Source organism: Xyrauchen texanus, chromosome 32 (assembly GCF_025860055.1).
Source record: "Xyrauchen texanus isolate HMW12.3.18 chromosome 32, RBS_HiC_50CHRs, whole genome shotgun sequence".
Lineage (NCBI taxonomy): Eukaryota > Metazoa > Chordata > Actinopteri > Cypriniformes > Catostomidae > Xyrauchen > Xyrauchen texanus.
The window spans coordinates 17,381,147-17,402,509 of NC_068307.1; the positions used below are offsets into that span (position 1 = coordinate 17,381,147).

General features: G+C 37.0%; 2 protein-coding genes across 2 annotated transcripts; one reads left to right on the plus strand and one right to left on the minus strand.

Annotated features, from left to right (window-relative positions):
• Nucleotides 1-4,922: 4,922 nt before the first annotated feature.
• si:ch211-1a19.2 (uncharacterized protein LOC100142650 homolog) lies at nucleotides 4,923-7,751 on the minus strand. The gene is made up of 3 exons (XM_052101268.1): nucleotides 7,562-7,751; nucleotides 7,407-7,474; nucleotides 4,923-5,556 (listed from the first exon to the last, which is right to left on the minus strand). Exons 1-3 carry the CDS (start codon nucleotides 7,600-7,602, stop codon nucleotides 5,201-5,203), a joined length of 465 nt encoding a protein of 154 aa, XP_051957228.1. The 5' UTR covers nucleotides 7,603-7,751; the 3' UTR covers nucleotides 4,923-5,200.
• An 8,913-nt stretch (nucleotides 7,752-16,664) lies between these two features.
• Nucleotides 16,665-20,723, plus strand: si:ch211-1a19.3 (uncharacterized). The gene is made up of 5 exons (XM_052101263.1): nucleotides 16,665-17,291; nucleotides 18,355-18,451; nucleotides 19,642-19,795; nucleotides 20,003-20,145; nucleotides 20,281-20,723. Coding segments are annotated over exons 1-5 (720 nt in total). The 5' UTR covers nucleotides 16,665-16,967; the 3' UTR covers nucleotides 20,283-20,723.
• Nucleotides 20,724-21,363: the final 640 nt, after the last annotated feature.

Here is a 21,363-nt window from a genome sequence, read left to right on the forward strand (position 1 = left end):
ATTGAACAGAGAAGCTATCAAGAGGCCAAATGCATCTTTTAAGGATCTACAAGCCATTATTGCTGAGATTGATCGGTCTGTGCATGTGACGATAATCTCCCAACTTTACACAAAGCTGGCCTGTATGGCAGGGTGGCAAAAAAGAAGCCTCTTCTGAAAATGAGCTTGCATACTTACAGCAGTCGGCACCCTCCCCCATTGAACCTCCTCCTAGTATTTGAGTCCAGAGGAATTTGCGTGAGGACCAGTACCATTGATTCCTATGGAGTTCTTAAACCCCACTAATGGTTTATGTCTATCACATATACATTGTGCTATTCATTTATGACATAATATATCATTAAATGTAGCCTCTGTGTACTGAGATTGGTGATGCCTTATAACAGCACATCAATGAACATAATGAGTTTAATTTTCCAACTGTCTTAAATGCCTTTATTATTTGACATCAAGGGCTGGGCCAATTGACTTCACTATGACTCATATTCCTTACACAGACATAATATTGTATGTTGTTTTCCATTTTAAACAGATGGAATCAGAAAAAGTGCAACACTAAGTTTTTTTTGCACTTTGTGATAAAAAACTTGGGAGGATTCTGATGCCATGTGGCAAAATGTTTTATCAGATGAGACAAAGTGAACTTTTTGTACTAATCTCCAAGCGCTATATTTGGAGAAAAAACAAACACAGCACACCACCTAGGACATTCCAAACCTACTGTGAAGCATGGTGGTGGCAACATTTATTTATTTTTTTATTCCCTTTTTCTCCCAATTTGGAATGCCCAATTCCCACTACTTAGTAGGGCCTCGTGGTGGTGCGGGTACTCACCTCAACCTGGGTGACGGAGGACAAGTCTCAGATGACGCTGCTTCTGAGACTGTCAATCTGCGCATCTTATCATGTGGCTCGTTGAGCATGACACCGCGGAGACTCCACACGTGGTGGCTCATGCCACTCTCTGCGATCCATGCACAACTTACCACACGCACACCATTGAGAGCTAGAACCACTCCTCGTGACCACGAGGAAGTTACCCCATGTGACTCTATCCTCCCTAGCAACCAGGCCAATTTGGTTTCTTGGCTGAAGTCACTCATCACACCCTGGATTCGAAGTCGTGACTCCAGTGGTGGTACTCACAGAGCTACCCAGGCCCCCTATGGTGGCAACATTATGTTGTGGGGGTGTTTTTCTTCAGCGGGAACTGGGCAATTGGTCAGAATTGTAAGGAAAATGGATGCTGCCACATACACCCAAATTCTTGAGGAAACTCTGTGGCCTTCTGCTCGACAACTGAAGATGGGCAGGAGGTTCGCCTTTTTTACCACAACAATGACCCTAAACACATCATCAAAAAACAAAACTAAAAACAATGCAATGGCTTAAGGTTAGGAAGGTCAAAGTCCTTGAGTGGCAAGGTCAGAGCCCTGACCTAAATCAAATAGAAAACCTGTGGATGGATTTGAGGAGAGCAGCCACTCTACCCCACAATTTGACTGAACTCCACCAATCTAGGTGTGTGAAGCAAGAGACATATCCAAACGGATTGATGCCTGTCATTAAAGCAAAATTTTGCTGTACAAAGATGACAGACTTTGTTAATTTGGAAGATCTGAGCACAGTCCGATACATTGTTGAGATCTCTTCTGAAACTCACACGTGAGAGGAGACACACGTGATATTCGGTCTTTATCTCAGGAAATAAATCAGCCCAACAACAAAGTCTCCATTTGCTCTACATTTTATCGGAATGCTGTCTAAAAGAACAATTGAGATACAAAGACTTAACATAAAGTACAGCTCCGTACTTTCCCGGTTTAATCTGTACGTCAGCGTGCCTCACCTGTGGGGCATGTCAAGGCCTGTCCCTCTTCTAGCACAGAAAGAAGAACCTGTTTAGCAGGATCGCTGCTACATATTTTGATTCTCCATTTCTCTGGCAACATTTCTGAATCACTACGCAATTGATGTTCTGAAGATTAGTCAGTTAGTCAGTAAACATGTACCAGAGGCTATTGTTCCTGAGACCATGCAAAAGTTTTTCTGTACTAGTTTGTGTTGTTTGTACAGTAAGTCTTTCCTCTAGTGGAAGGTAAAAGGCATACAAGCACAAACACACAGGAGCACATTGTGTACTTTAAAGGTGCAATAAGTCATTTTTTCCTCATTAAAAAGTTTAACACCTATAGACGTGCATTGTAATTTTGCAATATATGTAGGAAATCATGACCACTCAAATTAAAATAAAGACTCCAATTATATCAGTAACATTATAAAAGCTATTTTATTCTACATGGGTCTGCACATGGGGGCTGCCATATCAGAATCACATGATCAGCAGAATACTACTCACTTAATCTCAGTAATCGTCCTGTTATTTGACACTTTCACTCACTGATTAAACTAATCATGGCTGACTCTGAATACTAATTTTCTACAATGGCATCTGAAACAGAAAACTATTGATTTTATATTATGCTGCATCCAAGCCACTAAGTGTCAGTGTAAGTCCACAAAGATGACACAAAGACAAAAGTTAAAGAGTGCACCTTTAACAGTCTCAAAAATTTGGGATTTTCAATTTAGTCACTGATATAGTGGCCCCCAATATAATTTGGGCACACTCAACAATGTACAAATGTAATTTAATTAGATAACCAAATATCTAATAAAGTGGCATCTAAAAACAAACAACGCTAGACATATTCTCATAAATTTCTGAGCCATTTTTGCCATTAATTGTACCCAAATATTGACATTGTCAACAGAGTAACCACAAGTGTAGTTCATCACATTAGGCATGTTGCACTAAAGTTTGACAACCAGAAAGTGTCCATTTACTTTTTGTCTTTATTTTGAACAATATGTTTTGTTTTATAATCTGAAACCTAAGAAACTTATTTTTATCAAATGTTTGGCTTGAAAATGTATTTGTGTTATAGTTCTTGAAAATGAATGCAACTTTGTTTGATATTTTGTTATCTAATGCGGTGACATTCATACATTTTTAAGTGTGGCTTAAGTGTCCAAATACCTTTTGGATTTACTGTACAGTATATCATGTCAGTAGACATGTTTTTCTGCTCTCTGTGTCTACAGACTCTTACAGTCAAATGTACATGATAGGAATGGTATACATTTACTGCACTCAAGACAACGTTCACACAGCCGTTAACTGGATAGACTGATGACCAGACCAGCAGTGCTACTGTAATATATATACATGAAGACAGATACTATACAGTACTGTACATTCAAAAAAACAAATAATTAATTTCTGTTCTTTACTAAGGCACAGCAGATTTACTTTGAGCCATAGGTCTACAATCTAAAACCTTGTATGCTGAACATCCTCAATAAATAATTAACCTGCAACTTAATGGACCCTGTAGCACTTTTATGCTTTACACGAGGTGCCGCAAAGATACGAGTGTTCAGGTATGACGAGCTGGCCAAAAGTGTGCAGTCAGCAGAACTGTCTATAGCTGCCTGCATAATTAGAGCAGTCGGCACACTCCCCATTGAACCTCCTCCTAGGATTTGAGTCCAGAGAAATTTGCATGAGGATCAAGTACCATTGATTCCTATGGAGTTCTTAAACCCCACTAATGTTTTATGTCTACTAAATGTTCCCCTAGGAACATTGTGCTATTTATTTATGACATAGTGTTTCAATAAATGTAGCCTCTGTGTACTGAGAAAAGGTGATGCCTTATAACAGTATATCAACAACATAATGAGTTACATTTTCCAACTGTCTTAAATGCCTTTATTATTTGACATTAAGGGCTGGGACAAATGACTTCACTATGACTCATATTCCTTACAAAGACATAATATTGTATGTTGTTTAATATTTTAAACAAATGGAATCGGACACTGATAACAAGCCCATTTAAAATAATATTTATACGAAACCTCAAGTCTGTTTTATTGTTATACAGCCTATATTATGGGTTCAATACAAGTTAAGCTCAATCGACAGCATTTGTGGCGTAAAGTTGATTACCAAAAAAGTTATTTCGACTCATCCTTCCTTTTCTTTAAAAAGGCAAAAATTGAGGATACAGTGAGGCACTTACAATGGAAGTGAATAGGGCAATTTTTTAGGGTTTAAAGGCAGAAATAAGAAGCTTATAATTTTATAAAAGCACTTACATTCAATACAGGTAATATTTGAGGTGTAGTTGTTTAAATTGTAATTTTCGCAGGATTACAGGTTTTACAGCGTTAAAACTAGATATAACTACACATGAAAGGTTAGTAAGCCACTTTATTACAGTAAAATCGTGTTAACACACATGTTGTTTATGTCTTGTGGCTATACTTTTGAAATGTAAATGTATTTTAACGTTTACAGATTGGCCCCATTCACTTCCATTGTAAGTGCCTCACTGGAACCCAAATTTTTGCTTCTTTTATTTTAATTTTTTTAAAGAAAAGGAGGGACAAGTGGAAATACAATTTTGTGGTAATCAACATTATGCCACAAATGCAGTCGGTTGGTCTTAACATGTATTGATCCCGGAATATTCCTTTAAAACATAATTGTAATTGGAGTCCGCAGGGAAATTTAGTTTTAAGTACTTTTTTACCTGAAGATGTTAAAAACAAGAAATGAGAGAAGCAAGTACAGAGTGTTTCTGAAAGAAGGAAGTGTGTCTCTACAGTACATACTGCCCTCCTCAAGACCTTTTCTGAAGATTTGTAAACAGGTCTTACATTAAACCTCGAGCTCCCTCTTGTGGTACTTTTGTTTTAACAGCACTTCAACTTTGCAGTGAAATTTAAAAATAATAAATAAATACACAAAAATTATAATAAGTTTTACTACAGATTACATTTTAATTTTGTGGTTCTGCTTCTGTGACATGTTTTACATTTAGGAAGATTTAGCCCATGTAGTAAAATACATTTTTATTTTGTAAACAGTTACTATCACATGTTTTTCAAGGTAGAAGATTAAGCTTGTGTTTTACTTAATAATAAGCTGTTATCTCTTGTTTGTATAATACATGTAAAAGCAGAAAGTCAACCAGCAAAAGAGGACGTGCAGCCAAAAATCAAAATAACATACTTTAAAAATGGAAGACACAGCACTCACTATATGAAAAACACAATGACTCATCTTACTTACAGGGCTGTATCATACACAAAATAGAATGAATCAGAAAGGCTTTAGCCAAGGGAGAAATTAAAATATATCAGGAGGACTGCAGAGAGAAGACTGTACCTTATCATAGTAAAAGGCTCCTCTGTATGTTACCTTACACTCATACATATTCTCACGACTCCATTTATGAGACAGAACTGAGAACAGTCCCACAGCAGTGAATGTACCTCCAGGCTCTCTGTGCACCTGTGGTGTGCTGGCATGTTTTTTGGAGCCTGTTTCTCCGTTTACTATCCATGTGATCTTTACTGCTTTGGACTGTAATCCAGTGATGACACATGCAAGTGTGACTGTCTCAGAGGGCTTCCTCTGAACTCTGACAGGTAGAAGAAGGTGCACATTTGGAGTCACCGGATGATCAACAATAACACGTGGAACTGAAAAACAGTTGTCAAGGTCGCGTTATGAGTAAATGTGAGCAACTAGAAGTATTATATTTATATACTAAATGTATTCTTGTGTACAGACAGCTCTTATAAACTTATGGTACTCTATTCTATCCCTTCCCCTCTCCACAAGACAGTAAGGCATGATGCTCTGACAAATACAGTACTGTAATTTGCATATTTGATCTCATACTAGCCAAGAAGCATTCATTCAAATATAAAATCACCAATCACATTTTCAGCTGTCTTGGTTCCAGAAGTATTTTAGCCATTCATTTTTTCCATAGGGTATTCATAAAATCCATCATAAAACAGTTCTAAGAACAAAACCAACCAGCTCCGAGGTGAATCACAACATTACAAACTTTAATTTGTTGCAAAATCACAGCCCCTAACCACATCCTCCATAGTTTTAGCAATAAATGCTTTGAGGTAATATGCATTATTAATAAATATTGTATATTCTTTCTTATATGGTAAAATTAAAACTTTTCTGACCCATGACTTATAAAAAAAATACATAATTTATATGTTAAAAATATATTTATTTTATTTGTCTCTATTACGTGTCTTCTTTATCTTATTTATGTATACATTTTGGATAGTTTATACATAATTTTGTTTTTATTATTATTTTTTATTGTTTATTTTTTTCCTTCACCTGTACTTGTCTTAATGATTGTATTTATTGTTTGATGTTATTGAACATTTATATAGAAAAAAACGCTACAGTTTTCCCACCATTTGTGGACTTTTCAGACGGTCCCTTACTACACCCTCCACAATATTAGCACGTTTTAGCGCAATGTGTGGTCTTTTCAGAAGGTCCCTTACCACCGTAGGCAAATTTCCCTATTTATATAAATGTTAAATTGGCGATCTGGAACGATTTCACCGTGACGCCATCTGACCAGTTTAAATACTGGACAAATCACGTCGGGATGCATAATTTTATCTATAAATACGGGACGGGTGGCAACACTATTTTTTGTATCTTTTTTTTATTCGATTATATCATTCGCAATTCTTCATGGGATTGTAGATCATGCCCTCATGAAATACGGCATGTACACAGTCTTGAACCTTTGTCTTTTTCTCAGATTTTTGTTCAAATTAAAGTTTGTAATGATGTGATTCACCTCGGAGCTGGTTGGTGAATTAGAACTCTTAGTCTTAGAACTCTTATGAAAAAGTGGGTGGATACTAGTATGCAGGAATATCTCTTAGCAACTGTCTGCCTCAAACAAAGTTCTTAAATATCTTGGAAAGACTTGATGCCACGCAACTCGTAAACGTTGGCAAATTCTTCATGTTTTTGGATACAACACGATTAGCCTATAACACGATTAATCACATTTTCGGAATTTTCAGAAATTTGCTTCTAAATATAGCTTATATGTATTTCCTTTCCAAATGTAATGCATTCAGTTCCTCTCCTAAGAAAAGTTCACTTTGAGCACCGCTACAAATTTAGAAAGTACAAAGTCACTCCAGGTAGTTTGAGATGGAGATTCTTGTGTCAAGAGACAACAGCCAAGGCTAAATTTTGGATATAGCCAATGGGGCCATTGCTCTGAGGCATTGAACAGTCAGGGGCCTCCAAAGCCTCAGACCGTGCAGCCCTAGACTGCCAAAGGCAGCTTTAAAACTGCTAGGCACAAACAAGCTGATCACTGGGACCCTCAGGCCCTTAGATCCCTCACTGAACCCTACTATTTGAATTTTCAAAATTATACAGCAAATTCTCATGTTTGAATAAATCCATGTTTTCAAACTTGTAAGTTTAAATTAACTTTTAATTTTATGTTTAAGGTCATATAATGACTAAAAGCACCTCTTACCTTCCACAATAATTCGAAGTCCTCTGCTAAACATGGGGTTAATTTGGTCCTTCTCACCAAATACAATGCTGCAAGAGACCTGCAATGAGCTACACGATACACTACATTAAAACATTAATGAATACTTTTATTAGCTTTTGTCTTTGAAATCTTACCCAAGCAGAAGCAGAGAGGTAATCAGCACACCCATTTTCATTCTGTTAATTTTACTGATTCCTTTTCTGTTTCATGTAGTTTCCTTATGTGTCGTTTCTGTTTTATTTTGCAATATGATTTCCCTCTAGTCAATGGAGCTTGGTTTCATTTAGAGTTGACTCTTATAAAGCTGACGCAGAAGTTGACAGTTAAGGGGCAAATGTCCCATGTGCTCCTGTGCCATGTGCAGATGTTCCTTTTGTACAAGCATTTAAAAGCTGGGTTGGGGAGTAACGGAATACATGTAACGGGATTACGTATTTAAAATACAAAATCTATGTAACTGTATTCCACTACAGTTACAATTTATATCATTGGTAATTAGAATACAGTTACATTCAAAAAGTATTTTGATTTCTGAAGAGGTTACTTTGCATTTTAATGTCCTTTGTTTCATTTAATATTTAGTCCATTTATACATATAAGTGATGTGATCCAAAGTGCATTTGAACAGCAGTGAAACACTTTCTTATGATGCGTTACATTCATACGAGCAGACAGATAATTATATTTGAAGTAAGTTTGGAGCAGAAGAAATAGAAATAAACCTTGAGTAAATTGTCATCTTTATGCTAAGCTAAAATGCTATTTCTAGACATTTTACATGCACATGTTACCAGGCACGATCATATTATTTTATCAAGTGAATTCATGTTGGATAATAATTTCTTTGATATTAGGGCAAAAATCGTATTCTTAATAATGATTTTTGTATTGTTTTCCTCTACAAATATAAAAAAATCTTTAAAACAAGATACATTTTATGTATATTGTTTTAGATACAACACTGCATAAGATATTTAGGTTTTTCAGAGAATGTATTTTTAACATGTGTATTTTGTCTTACTGTATTAGCAGAGTTTTTATAGTCAAAACAAGTGAAAAAATCTACCAGTGCTGAAGAAGTAATCCAAATAGAATACATTACTGACCCTTTATAGCATGTATTCTGTAATCTGTAGTGGAATACAGTTCAAAAGTGACCCTCCCAACCCTGTTTAAAAGCAATCAACTATTACACAGTTGAATCCTTCTTAAAGGCAAAATTTAAAATGTTTCAGGAAACACAACTAATTATTTTTATTTTGTCTGCAATGGCCTTCATATGACACCAGGCTTTACATAAAATATGATGGGTAGGCAGTATGTTGTTTTCTGCAGATATTTCAAATAAAAATGTCATAGATTTCATAGATCAGCCCACATATTTAAGAACTGTTAGGCTTTCTTCTTCTTTCTTGTGATCTACCCTGGAGATCCAAGTGCATTGTTTTTTAGTTTTTTTTTAACTTCTGATAAATGATATAAATATTTCCATTGACGAGATATCTTGTAACCACTGAAATTATACAAGCACATCAGAAATGCATCACTCCTTTTACTTTACCTCAATCTTTTAATCACAGACAATGTTTTCTGAAGTGCAAAAACAGATATAACATGAGAATGTTGTTTATTTGATGTTTTAAAATTTTTTGTTTATTATTATTTTTTTTTGTATGATAAGCTGTAACGTTAAGGCCCCTGACTGTTCAATGCCTCAGAGCAATGGCCCCATTGGCTATATCCATAATTTAGCCCTGGCTGTTGTCTCTTGACACAAGAATCTCCATCTCAGACTACATAGATTGACATTATAGTTTCTAAATTTGTAGCGGTGCTCGAAGTGAACTTTTCTTAGGAGAGGAACTGAATGCATTACATTTAGAAAGGAAATACATATAAGCTATATTTAGAATTAGATGTTGTATTAGTTAACAACATTAGTTAACATGATCTAACAATGAACAATACTTTTAAATCATTTATAAATCTTAGTTTATGTTAATTTAAACATATAGTATTACATTTTTTTAAACAAAAGTTATATATGTTAACGTTAGTTAATGTACTATGAACTAACATGAACTAACAATGCTGGTATTTTTATTACCTAACATTAACAAAGATTAATAAATGCTGTGAAAAATGTATTGTTCATTGTTAGTTCATGATACCCTAATGTTAACAAATAGAACCGTGTTCTGTTTACCGATCATTTCTTTTTTTGATGTGATGTACAGTATTGTTGTCTGTTAAATTATCTGTTATTTGGCTGTTATTCGGTTAAAAGGGACATAAAAACAGGAAAGAGCCGTTAGTTTAGTGGCAGAGACAGATGCACATTCTATCACAACACTGAAAGCACTTCTGCACAGATCTCTTGGGAACCAACTGATCCATTTAGACCAAAGTTTTGAGGTTGTGCAATGCAAGGCAGAAATATTTGAACATTACAAAGACAGCTTTAATGAAATGTTACTGATGGAAAATAGTATTGTATACTAATGCAGACAGAATATTTATTTATTTATTCACAACAAACCATCCATTTATCCATGCATTTCTGTATGTAGCAACAGTGAGTACTATAGAAAACTATACACATTAATGTCATTATGATGACTTCGATTGACCCCAAATCCTATATGTAACAAAGCCCTCTTGCAGAATAAGTATTTTTTGGTTTGTTTTTTAGTACCTGCCGAGAAATTCTTGGGTCTGATTTTTGCCTGCAAACGCACAATAATAAATGCCAGTGTCATTTTCCGAAGTCACGATGATTTGCAAGTGGTGATGAGGTTTTAAACCATTCCTAGTTAAAACGGCATATCTGCTCTGGTTCAGTCCATTTCCATAGTGCATACGTGAAGTGTTGTTCAAACTGTAGGACAGGATGAACTGTGGTCCCTGCCCAGGGGCCTGTTTGTACCAGCTCATAACCCCCACGCTACTGTCCGGCCTCAGTGGGCAGCTCAGTGTGACATTTTGTCCCTGGTGCACAGAGAGGTTCATTGAGGTCTCCCATAAAACACCTGAAATAACATGGACAGTATGTAGTCAAAGAAGAAATATTGAGGAAATTTCAAGTTAAATAATCACAACTTAATTTGTTTCTTTAAAAAACGTCATAACTTCATCTCAGTTCATTCATTCTCTATTGGTTTTTATACAGTGTTATAAATCTTAACAGATAAATTCATATACATTATATATATACATAGGCCTATATTTAATGACATCAAAGTCTAATTAAAGCAGCAAAACATTTGATGAGAAAAAAATGTGAGTTAAAAACACTTACAGTGCAGTGCGAGATTCAGAAATGAAAACAGTTTTATGTTGCAGCTTGTTTGAAGAGCCATTTTTATGATCTAAGGTTAAATTGGCCGAGCTGTTGAAGTTTGGCTGTCTGTATGATGACACTTTCTCTCGGAGTGTGTATTGTCTGTAGTAACAGTCACAGAACAATAGATCTAAGAATCTCTTATGAGAAATTAAACCACTGGAGGGGGGTGCAGCCCACATGTCATTTACTACCTCTACTAGGTTTATTTGTGTTGTATGAACATAAGCTCTTAGACATTATTTTAATATACAGTATGTGCACAGACTAGACTTTACGACAGATTATGTACAAAAGTAGTCTGATTATGAATCTGACAGCTGAATTAGTCATGTTTTAAAAGTGATGTAGGCTAATGCTACATCATGGAATGGATGTTGCTTTCAGTATATTTTCTTTTTTTATATCATCAAACCCCAAGGACAACTTGTGGAAATAGTTGTAAAAACTCTTTAGTAGTTGTATTTAGCATGCTGGATATTAATCATAAGACTTGATTTCACTTTGTTCACACCAACAGACTAGGAGCGTTGCTTGGGTAGGGTCACTGTCCTTTTCTGCCTATCGCTGCCCCATTCGGCACATCGCGGTGCCGTTTTGTGGCCTGTTCTACATAATGTGGCGGCCCATTTCAGCTTATCGCGGCCCATTCGGCCCTGTTTCATGGAACTTCGGGAAAATTCCCAGTTCTCCCGATGGCCAGTCTGCCCCTGTATGGTAGTGCAGCAAAAGTGAGCTAGTAGGCTATTAAACTACTATTCAATAATATATTTATAGATAAGTAATGTATCTTGTTGTTTTGCTATCATGTCAGTGCAGCTGCCAGCTAGATGCAGGCCCAGTTCTACAGGGTTGCGAATGTTAGAGCACCACCAGTTGAATATGTTAACTTAATAATACTGTATATTGGCAAAGCATTTTTCCTTGAATCTTAGTGAACACACATAAAAAAATCCCTGCATCAAAACCAATAAATCTGATCTTGCAATCCGTGTGTCCTAATTTGCTGGCGGAGCATTCTGCTTTCTTGCATTTATTGTACAATTGAGCATTTCATTGTTAAAGATTTTTGCTCTCGAATAGAGAATTTCATAGCGGAAATATCTCTTGCTTTTGGGATAAAGTGTCACATAACTACTGATCAGTTTCCCAAAGCCAAAGCCCACACCTTAACGATAAGTGAAAAGTAAAAAAAAAAAAAAACTGACTCTAGATTAGCGATTGCAGATAACATCTTCGATTTATTTAACATGATTTAATCTAATATACATATATATATATATATATATATATATATATATATATATATATATATATATATAGGAAACAATCTCACTTTATGTAGGACAAATATTTTTTATTTGTTAAATGCATGGTTATACCTTGCTGTACATATAAAGAGTGCATGCACAACACATGATCTTTTGACGACTATAAAGTCCAGATTCACTTTATAATGCTTTAACAATATCAAGGAAAAACATAGGGGGCACATGGTATTTAATATTATATAAATAACCACAGTCCACCAATTGAGTCAGTATCATCCCGTGTTCTCTCAGGTCTGAGCCCGTAGAACTCGGTAACACGCTGATGATCTGGCCGGGTGAATCGCTTGAGCCTAGCGCCCTTTCCCTCAGCCGAGGTAAAATAGTGTGCCTTTGTTCCCAGGAGACCCCATCTTTCGAATCCCTGGTTGATTCCTCCCTAGCCCTTTTGGGTCTGCAGTTCAGCGGAGGAACTCACCGACCCAAGCCACTATGGGTACTCAATCTACCCTGTACTGGAATAGGTTCTCCACAGGTTAAGGCCTCCTGTTCGGACTCCTCCTGTGTGTAAATCCGCGGTACTGTCCCCTCCTGAGCAGACTCCCGTGTCTCCCTTAGGCAGTCCCTGCTGCCTCGGTCACCGTGCTGTAGCTTCCCCCCTCCACGAGGCTGGATCTACCTTCCCACAAAGGACCTAATCGGCCATGTGATGTATTCGACACTCTTTGCCTCCCCTGCAGGGTAGGTGTGGTCTCCACAGGGTCTTCTCCCCCTGAAAGAATAGGAAACGGGGTAAGACCCCCTTCCCTTAATGCATGTAAGGGCCCCAGCCGTAGTTGCTCTATGCGAGAAACATAGAGAGAAAAGATGCCCAGCCAGGCTTGGCCCATTCCCAGGTTGGCAAGCATCACCTTGTTCCCCTCACTAGGGTAACCAGAAGGATTCTGATGCCTTTAATGGGGCATTGGGGAAGGGTACGTGCAGCCTGATACAGCTGGTCGCCTTTGCACGTAAGAATACCTGCCCGCTCCTGTATCAGCAGTTCACGTACACGGCTCAGCGCATGGCATGATTGAAGTGGGACCCCTAGTGTCGCTTCTCCGACACAACGTGGAGAGAGCGACAGAAGGGGAACGTCTAGTTTACGTATGTAACCTCCGTTCTCTGATGGAGGGAACAAGACGTTGTGTCTTCCCCGCCACGTCGCTGAGCCGAGCCACTGTTGTGGACGGACCATTTCCAGCTCCTCAGAAAAATCCTGAATGAACTCCCGTATTCGCCCCGCTTAAATGCCCGTATGTCCGGGGGCGGGAAATGCAAATACTGTCTGCCAACTTTTCATAGAACAGAGGTATATATCGGCACTCAAAAGAGACCCCTAGTGTCGCTTGTCCGACACAACATCTTGTTCCCTCCATCGGGGAACGGAGGTTACATACCTACGGTATGTACGGAGGTTTGTAAACGGAACGGAGGTTTCCATAACCTAGATGTTATCTATGGCAGACCAGTAAATGAGAAGTAGATTGATTTATGCAGACAGTTATTTTTAAAGGGCCTGAATTCTTATTTCAGGATTTATTATTGTTCTCAAGTTTTTATGAATCATCCATACAATCTAAATATATTATTTAGATTGTTAATTGAGTAAAATTTTTTTTCCCTTTTCTTTATTTTAATCAGATGAAGCGACAATTATGTGGTCAGCATCAGGACTGGACTGGTAATCTGGCATACCGGGCATTTTCCCGGTGGGCCGACACACTTTGGGGCCAATCAGGGGCGGACTGGCCATCGGGAGAACCGAGTGGGCCAGTGGGTCAGCCGCGAAACGGTCCGAATGGGCCGTGATAAGGTAAAATGAGCCACCGCGTTATGCAGAATGCACATTTACAGTGCAGGGTGGACAAAGCAAGGTTATTGTAGATAACTGAAACTGAAACTAAAACTAAAAGTTTCCATAAAACTAAACTGAAACTAAAACAATAAAGAACTTGAAATGATCATAAAATATTTAAAGTTTTCGTTTTTAATACTTTGACTTGTGCATGTTGCAGACATCGTTTTTTTGTAATGTATCCATCTGTTACAGTGCAAACATCTACTTTCCCTTGAGTTTCGTGTGTGCGTGTGCCCACATCCAGTTATGTGGTATGCCAGCCTAGCTATACACTGTAGACCCATGTGTAATCTGGACTGGATAGGGAATAGTTTAATATAAAGAACATTACACAAAGTTGTCCCCTGCCAAATCATATGTGTTAACTGAAATAGAAATAAAAATTAAATATATTGATAGACTAAAATTAAAACGAAAACTACAATTTATTGACAAGCTAAAACTAAACTAAAACTAACAAACAAAATTGATTAAATAACTGAAACTAAATAATAATTTGAAATTGGAAATGAAATACAAATTAAAACTTAACTAGAAACCCCCAAACTATAATAACCTTGTATAAAGAATGCGAACCCTTGGAACTGATGTCAGGTTGACACTCCAATCGCAGCAATAACCTTCACCAAATTGTCCTGTATTTGAGGATCAGACCCGCACAATGATTATGAAGAATTCTGCACCCTTCTTCTTTACAAAACTTCAAATTTCAAAGACTTCCAATTTTACGATCAATTTATGAATAAATCCTGCTTTTTCCAGCAACTATACATTGTCTGGGCTGTTTTATGGTACCAGTGATTATACTATTTATACATTTGGATAAAAGTAAGTGTTTTAAAACAAACATGGAGCAAAACAAACACATTCAACCTAAAATGTCCTTGTACTGCTTTTTGCCTTCTCTGTATTTCTACTGTCAAATTAAATAAAGCACACTATTTTACATATTTCTCATTACCGCATACATACAGTTTATAATTATTTACAGAACATGATAAATGACTGTGAACAGGAGAGAATGTGTATATTACAATGTCTAGGAATGTAAACTAACTCTGGGTTTCTGGAATCTTTCATTATGATCCTGCCCAGAAATTCATAAATATGATGTGTCTTTATCCCATCTTGATTTTAGAGAGTAGTTTGTGAGGGCAAATATTTATAATGACTTTTTACTTCAGTAAAGTGTAAAAACAAATGTCCTTCCTGAGGAGATATGTGCTGACACTTTACGTACTCTACATTTTAGCCAGGTGGACGATAAAACAGGCAGCAATATTTGCCCCTGGATTTGATTTTCAAAGGCATATTTTACCTTTATGAGGGCATATTTTTGTCTAACCATTTAAAACATAAACTGTGCTCCATCCATTTATGTCAGATATGCTAATTTAATCAATTCATACAAATTCTAAAGACTAAGAATTGATTACCTCTTATACTAACACTTAAATCTACATCAGATCATATTTTATGCCATAACATGTATAACTAGGACAATAATAGAATAATAATAACAATATCAGATATACTGTATAAAGATAAGAAGTGTACATGACATGGGCATTTTTACACATTTTATATTTTGGGGGCATTTTAGGTGGCATCTTTTCCCAATGCCCCCCATTTCTGACTCTGATGTAGTGACAGGCTCTTTTTACATGGGCCACCACCCAGAACATCATAGCAACCACACAGCAACACCCTGGATACCACATAGAAAACCCAAGGAACTGCTTTGGTAAGCTCAACTCACATTTTCTTCTTTCATTTTTCATTTCATTGTACTTTATTAAAAAGTACTATGCTAATTAGAAAAATTAATAATTTGCTGATGTCAAACATTTTTAAATATTTTTGAAAAACTGAATAATTGAAGGAGAACCCATAAACGTTCCCTGAGAAGTTTTTAATTTTGTTTTCCACATGTATAAAAAGTAGAACAACACCACCAGAACTGTGCAAGATCATCTGAGATGCTAGTAATCTTGCCAATTGGTACAAAATGCACCAGAATCTTGCAAAACGGAACTCAAACACAGGAATCCAGTACTTGGGGGCTGCTGCCCATGGAAACAGCCACCACCCTTCAGCATTATGTAATCATCCCCCCACTGATGACTCATAACTTGAAGCAAGCACTGAGAAGAAGAATTTCGAAGCTCTGCTTGAACTCAAACCAGCAGTATACTGCTCAGAAGTGCTGCTCTTAACCCAGTAGAGGATGCCTGAACTATACGTGAAGGCTTTACAGGAAAGCTGTATATGTGTATTTATGTTTATACTGTATATCTGTCCATCTACTTAGTTATACAAAGGAAACGTGAACAACAGATATAATCTGCTGTATATAGAGACGAATAACTGAGCAATAAAATCCAAATGTATGTTCTTTTTGAGAGGTTGGTCTGCTGCTATTTTTGGAGTCAATACTCCCTTAACTTTTAAAAGCTACTGTGAGTCTCTGTGTGAGTTTGTGTGTGGGTAGCTGAGAGAGGCATGTGCCTGGCAAAAGTTCAGGAAACACTGAGTTGCCTCTGCACCGAGGCTCTTCATTAAAAAAAAAAGACATAGCAGAGGTACCAAACTTTTCCAACAGCCAGGACCTCTGCCAAGACACTCCCCAAGACTGAGGAATGGAATCTGAAGCAGACCCTTGTAGTGAAAACAGGAGGGAGGTAAGTTTTTGGTTTTCCCAATAATACTGAGTATAATCTCTAGTTGAGGCATCACATAGCAGCAAGCTGTGTGTTTAGCGTGCTGAGGAACAAAACGGAGGCAGAGCAGGTCCCATCAGCAGGAGATAAGCCACTCCCCTTTCGTGATGTTTGAGGGGAAGCCTAGGCTTTAAAAGTTTCATTTCTCTTTCAGGGAGTCTCCTGTCACCACCTCACTATCTCACAAGCAAACATACAGCAGCTGGACACACACACACCCATCCACCTACTCCGCCCGGACTCTTCTCCTACCTGAGAACATTGTTGCATCTAACAGAGGTCTGTTTTTCTTTCAATTACTTTCCTATCGGGATGGCAAGCTCAAAATCGTCCCAGACTACGCGAAACATTGTGATTGCCTGCCTGGCATTGTGGTCAATCATCTCCCTTATCATTATTGTGGTATGGGCCACTTCGCCTGAGATGAAAGGAGCCAGCCAATGTCGCACAGAGATGCAAGCCCTCACAGAAACACACGAAGAGGCAAAGATTGTGTGGATCAAAGACCGAAGAGCCCTGGAGACCCTGGTGAGACAGGGATGGAGGAATCAGTCTATCCTACAAAATCAAATCGACCAGTACAAGGAGCAGTTGCGATTACTCAACGTGTCTCTTGAGTCCAGCCAGCAGGAAAATGTGAGTGCTGCCTCTTGTTCACCATGTTTGGCTTATAGACCTCTCAGATACGCACACAAACAACTCCCACAAATTTTTCTCTTTTTAAGCTTCCGTACAACTGACTCATTTTCATAAATGACTTTGTTTTACATAAATAAATGTAAAAATCCAACGGGAAGCAGCAAACAGGTAATCTCAAGCTAAATCTGAATAGTTATGCAAATGTCAAATCAAATAGTCCTAACATTAAGAGCAGCTCTCTCCCACTGAGAGGGCAGTACATCAATCACCTCTCTTCCTGGAAAAACTGTAATGATAACATTCACATTGTTCCTGCAGTTATTAATGTTTCCTATACAACATTTAGGCTACCTTTACTTGAGGGCATTATATTGTATAAAGAGAGGTTCCCTCATTGAAAATAGTCCTCTCATAGAAATCACAAATATGTTTTTTTAAATAATTGTTTCTCTGCTAGACAGCAATAGAATAAAATGGGGAGCAAATGGAGTCTTTTGGCGAAGTCTTATGCTTCTCAGGCTTTTCTTCTTATAAAAAGACTTCAGTAATCTCACACGTGTCTCCTCTAGACATTTCAAGCATGTTGCAAACTGTGCTTGGATTTGTCAAGATAGCAAGGTCTGTAATCAAAATGTAGTGATTTCATTTTGAGCACATGCATTTATCATTAAATTGATCCAACGAAAAATGATCTGAGCTAAACAAAAATATTTTTTTTCATGTCAACAATTTACAAATTTGTTTCTAATTGAACCCCCCCCCCCCAAAAAAAACATCTGAGACAAAGTGAATTCTTACATGAGGCATAACCCAGAACTTCATTATGTCCTCTAAGCAATAAACCAGCCTTTGAGCACTACAATTTTACTTTGGAGGGAATTTTGTGGTCGTGTACAGTATGTGTAATATTCTACCATTTTTGACCTTTGGAGGTGGTGGTGTTCACTCACACACTTGTGAGATCTCACAGCCACTCCCTAATATCTTAGAGTTAACATCCATGGCCAAACCTCACCCCAGTTATGAACTTCTGTTTAATTAACTTTTTGTTTCATCACAGGCCTTTTTGAATAGTAACATAACCTTATTGGAGAGCAAGATTGAAGAATACAAAAGCATGAAGGGGAACCTCACTGCTGAAATCCTCCTGCAGAAAGGTAGGAAAATTCACGTCAGAGTTTTTCCTCTCGTCAGATCAGCCATGAGAGGAGTGCTTTCTCTCTCTCTCTCTCTCTCTCGCTCTCTGACGATATTCTTAGATTTTCCCATGTAACCATAGAAACTTGGTGGAGACAACAAATAGGCAGTTCTTGTTTGTAACATGGATTTCTCCACATTGGCTTTTATAACAATATGTAGCAAGTTAACAAACTGTATAATACCTATCAAACATTTTGAACGTTTTTGTTAGATTCTTCTTCTTTTTCTTCTCATACTAAAGGGTTAGTTCAACCCCAAAATGAAAATGTTGTTGTAATTTACTTATCGTAATGATATTCCAATCTCGATTGACTTTCTTTCTTCAGTGGAACACAAAAGGAGATGTTAGGCAGAACCACCATTACCATTCACTTTCATTGTATGGGTTGGGAAAAATGCAATGGCAATGAATGGTGACTGAGCAACAATATGATTGTGAGAAAATGATGACAGAATTTTCATTTTCAATGAACTAGCCCTTTAAAATGATGCATTGATGTGCATTTATGGAACACTTAAGCAAGTTCAATGTGAGTGCTCCCTTTGGTATGTTTGGAATAACTGAAAAACAGCTCTGTTTAAATTGAACAAGTTTCAAAGCCAGAATATTGTGATTTGCAAGGGATTTCCTGACTCCTTATACAACTGCAGGAAATGACCCCTGAATGCATGCAGTATGAAAATAGTGGCAAACACAAGAGTGAGAGAGATTAAAAATCATCCTGTTAAACCCTTTAAACAGCTCAAAAAAGCAGTTTGGAAAGCCTTTTTAAAAAACAGGATAGGTGTGATGTTTAGAAAAAAATTTCACACAAAGGCCATATTTTAACACCAGTGTCAAATCTAAGACAAAGCAGCAATCGAACAACACCTTGTATCCAGTTACAAGTTAAGACCCAAAATAGTGCTCTGACATCACCGAGGCCCCTTCAAGAAATAAACTGATAAGTGACGCTGTGCCTAGACATTACCTTATAAGCCAATGGAATTATGATTGTTTCTTTTTTCAAAGAATGTTTGGAATATTGTTAAGAGGAGTGCTAACATTGTGAGGGATACTGTGGGCATGGAGTTATGCTTATTGTAAAATGAACATAAAACATTATGAGCCGTTATGACGAAGGAGTATTTTTCATTATCATTTCAGACCAGATTGAAGCCCTGGAACATAATTTGACATTGAAGGCCCAGGAGTTGGAGTCATGTGAGGCTTTACAAATCGCTGCCAAACAGCTCCAAAATGTTGCAGAGAAGCAGACACAGGCCTGCGAGACCAGCAAGCAATATTTACAGAAACAACTGTAAGTCATATCTCATCTGCATATTTCAATTACATTTCTTCCTTTAAGTTGCTGTTATATTCAAACATTCGCCATACACTTAACTCTTTGAAAAGAACTGAAAAAAAAGTACTTTCAAGATTATGCTATGTGATGTACAAAAATCTTTTATACAGCACAATATGGTTGCTCATGAGATTAAACTATGATATAATCATTTGATCATAGCACAAAGTGCAAAAACCTGGACCAACATGAACATGGGACTGTTGAATACCATCTTAATCTCAATGACAATTCAGCCCAAGGAACCATTACAAGTAGTGTTGCACTGGTCTCAATCCTTTGCCTCAGTCTGCTCTTCGTACAATGTAAGTTATTTTTGTATTTTCACTGAGTCATTCAGAGCATTCTGATTTACTACAGTCTCTACAACGCATCTGTGTTTATAACGAAACTGTATACTGTGTTCTTATGAGCTAAAACTACTGTTTTTTGTTTCTCAGAGACAGGAGGAAGGCTGCATGATGGAGTATTTGGGTACATGTTTTGATGCAACACTGTTCTGAGGTCACCACTAAGGTGCACTTGCAACCCTGGATTTAAAGCACATTTCAATCTACATTTCGACTGAAGAGCACTGATGTAAAATTTATATTCAGTGTAGTCAATTAAGATATTTTCATTGCAGTTTTTGCTGAAGTCTAAAAATGATGTATTGACTGATATTAGAAAGCATGGGCGATTTTAATCTTTACCTAATTTAACAAATATATGCTGTATTTCATTGGTGTTAAATTTTATAATTTCTATTAATCTTCCAACTTTATTATTTTGGAATGATATTTATTGTTGATTGATGCCAACAAGATGTTAAGAGCTATAGAGAAATTTGATCATACTGTTTTACCACTGTCTGTTTTAGAAATAAAAGACCCTTTGAAAGCTGTTTTTGAATAAAGTTACAATGATGAGTCTCTAGGTTTGACATGACAATAGAGAACCTTTTAAGTTCCCATTGAATTAGGACTGTCAACTTGGTAAAAAACGTTTTTTTTTTTTTACAAAAAAAAACCAAACAAACAAACAAACAAAAAACATGCTGAAGTCTTGATTATGAATGTAACCTTCATTCACTAAAAGCACGGGACGAGTGAATGAAATTAATTAATGAAACTGAATTAAATATATAATGGAAGTGTTCAAAGGATACGCTGTCCATCGGAGCACACTGGGAGAAGAAATATAATCCTCTCGGCGAAATGGTGCAGACAGTTAAGGCCCTGATATACTTCCAGAGAAGTTCTTATTCGTTCTTTGTTCAGGGGTAAAAAGGAGTTATAAACAGCCGAGCAATGTTATACTGTTTGTGAACATTCAGACACCCACCACACCACTGTGAGAGGAATTTAGAAGTACATTTAATTATAAGGACATTACATGTAAAACAAGTAATGTGACATTAAAATGTGTTATCAGTGACTTTATGCCTGATTCTAAGTAGAATTTACATAAGGCCAGTTAAAGAATTGCTTTAAACACTTGATGATATAAAGTATCTGTGCAGAAGAAAATGTTTGTAACAAGTT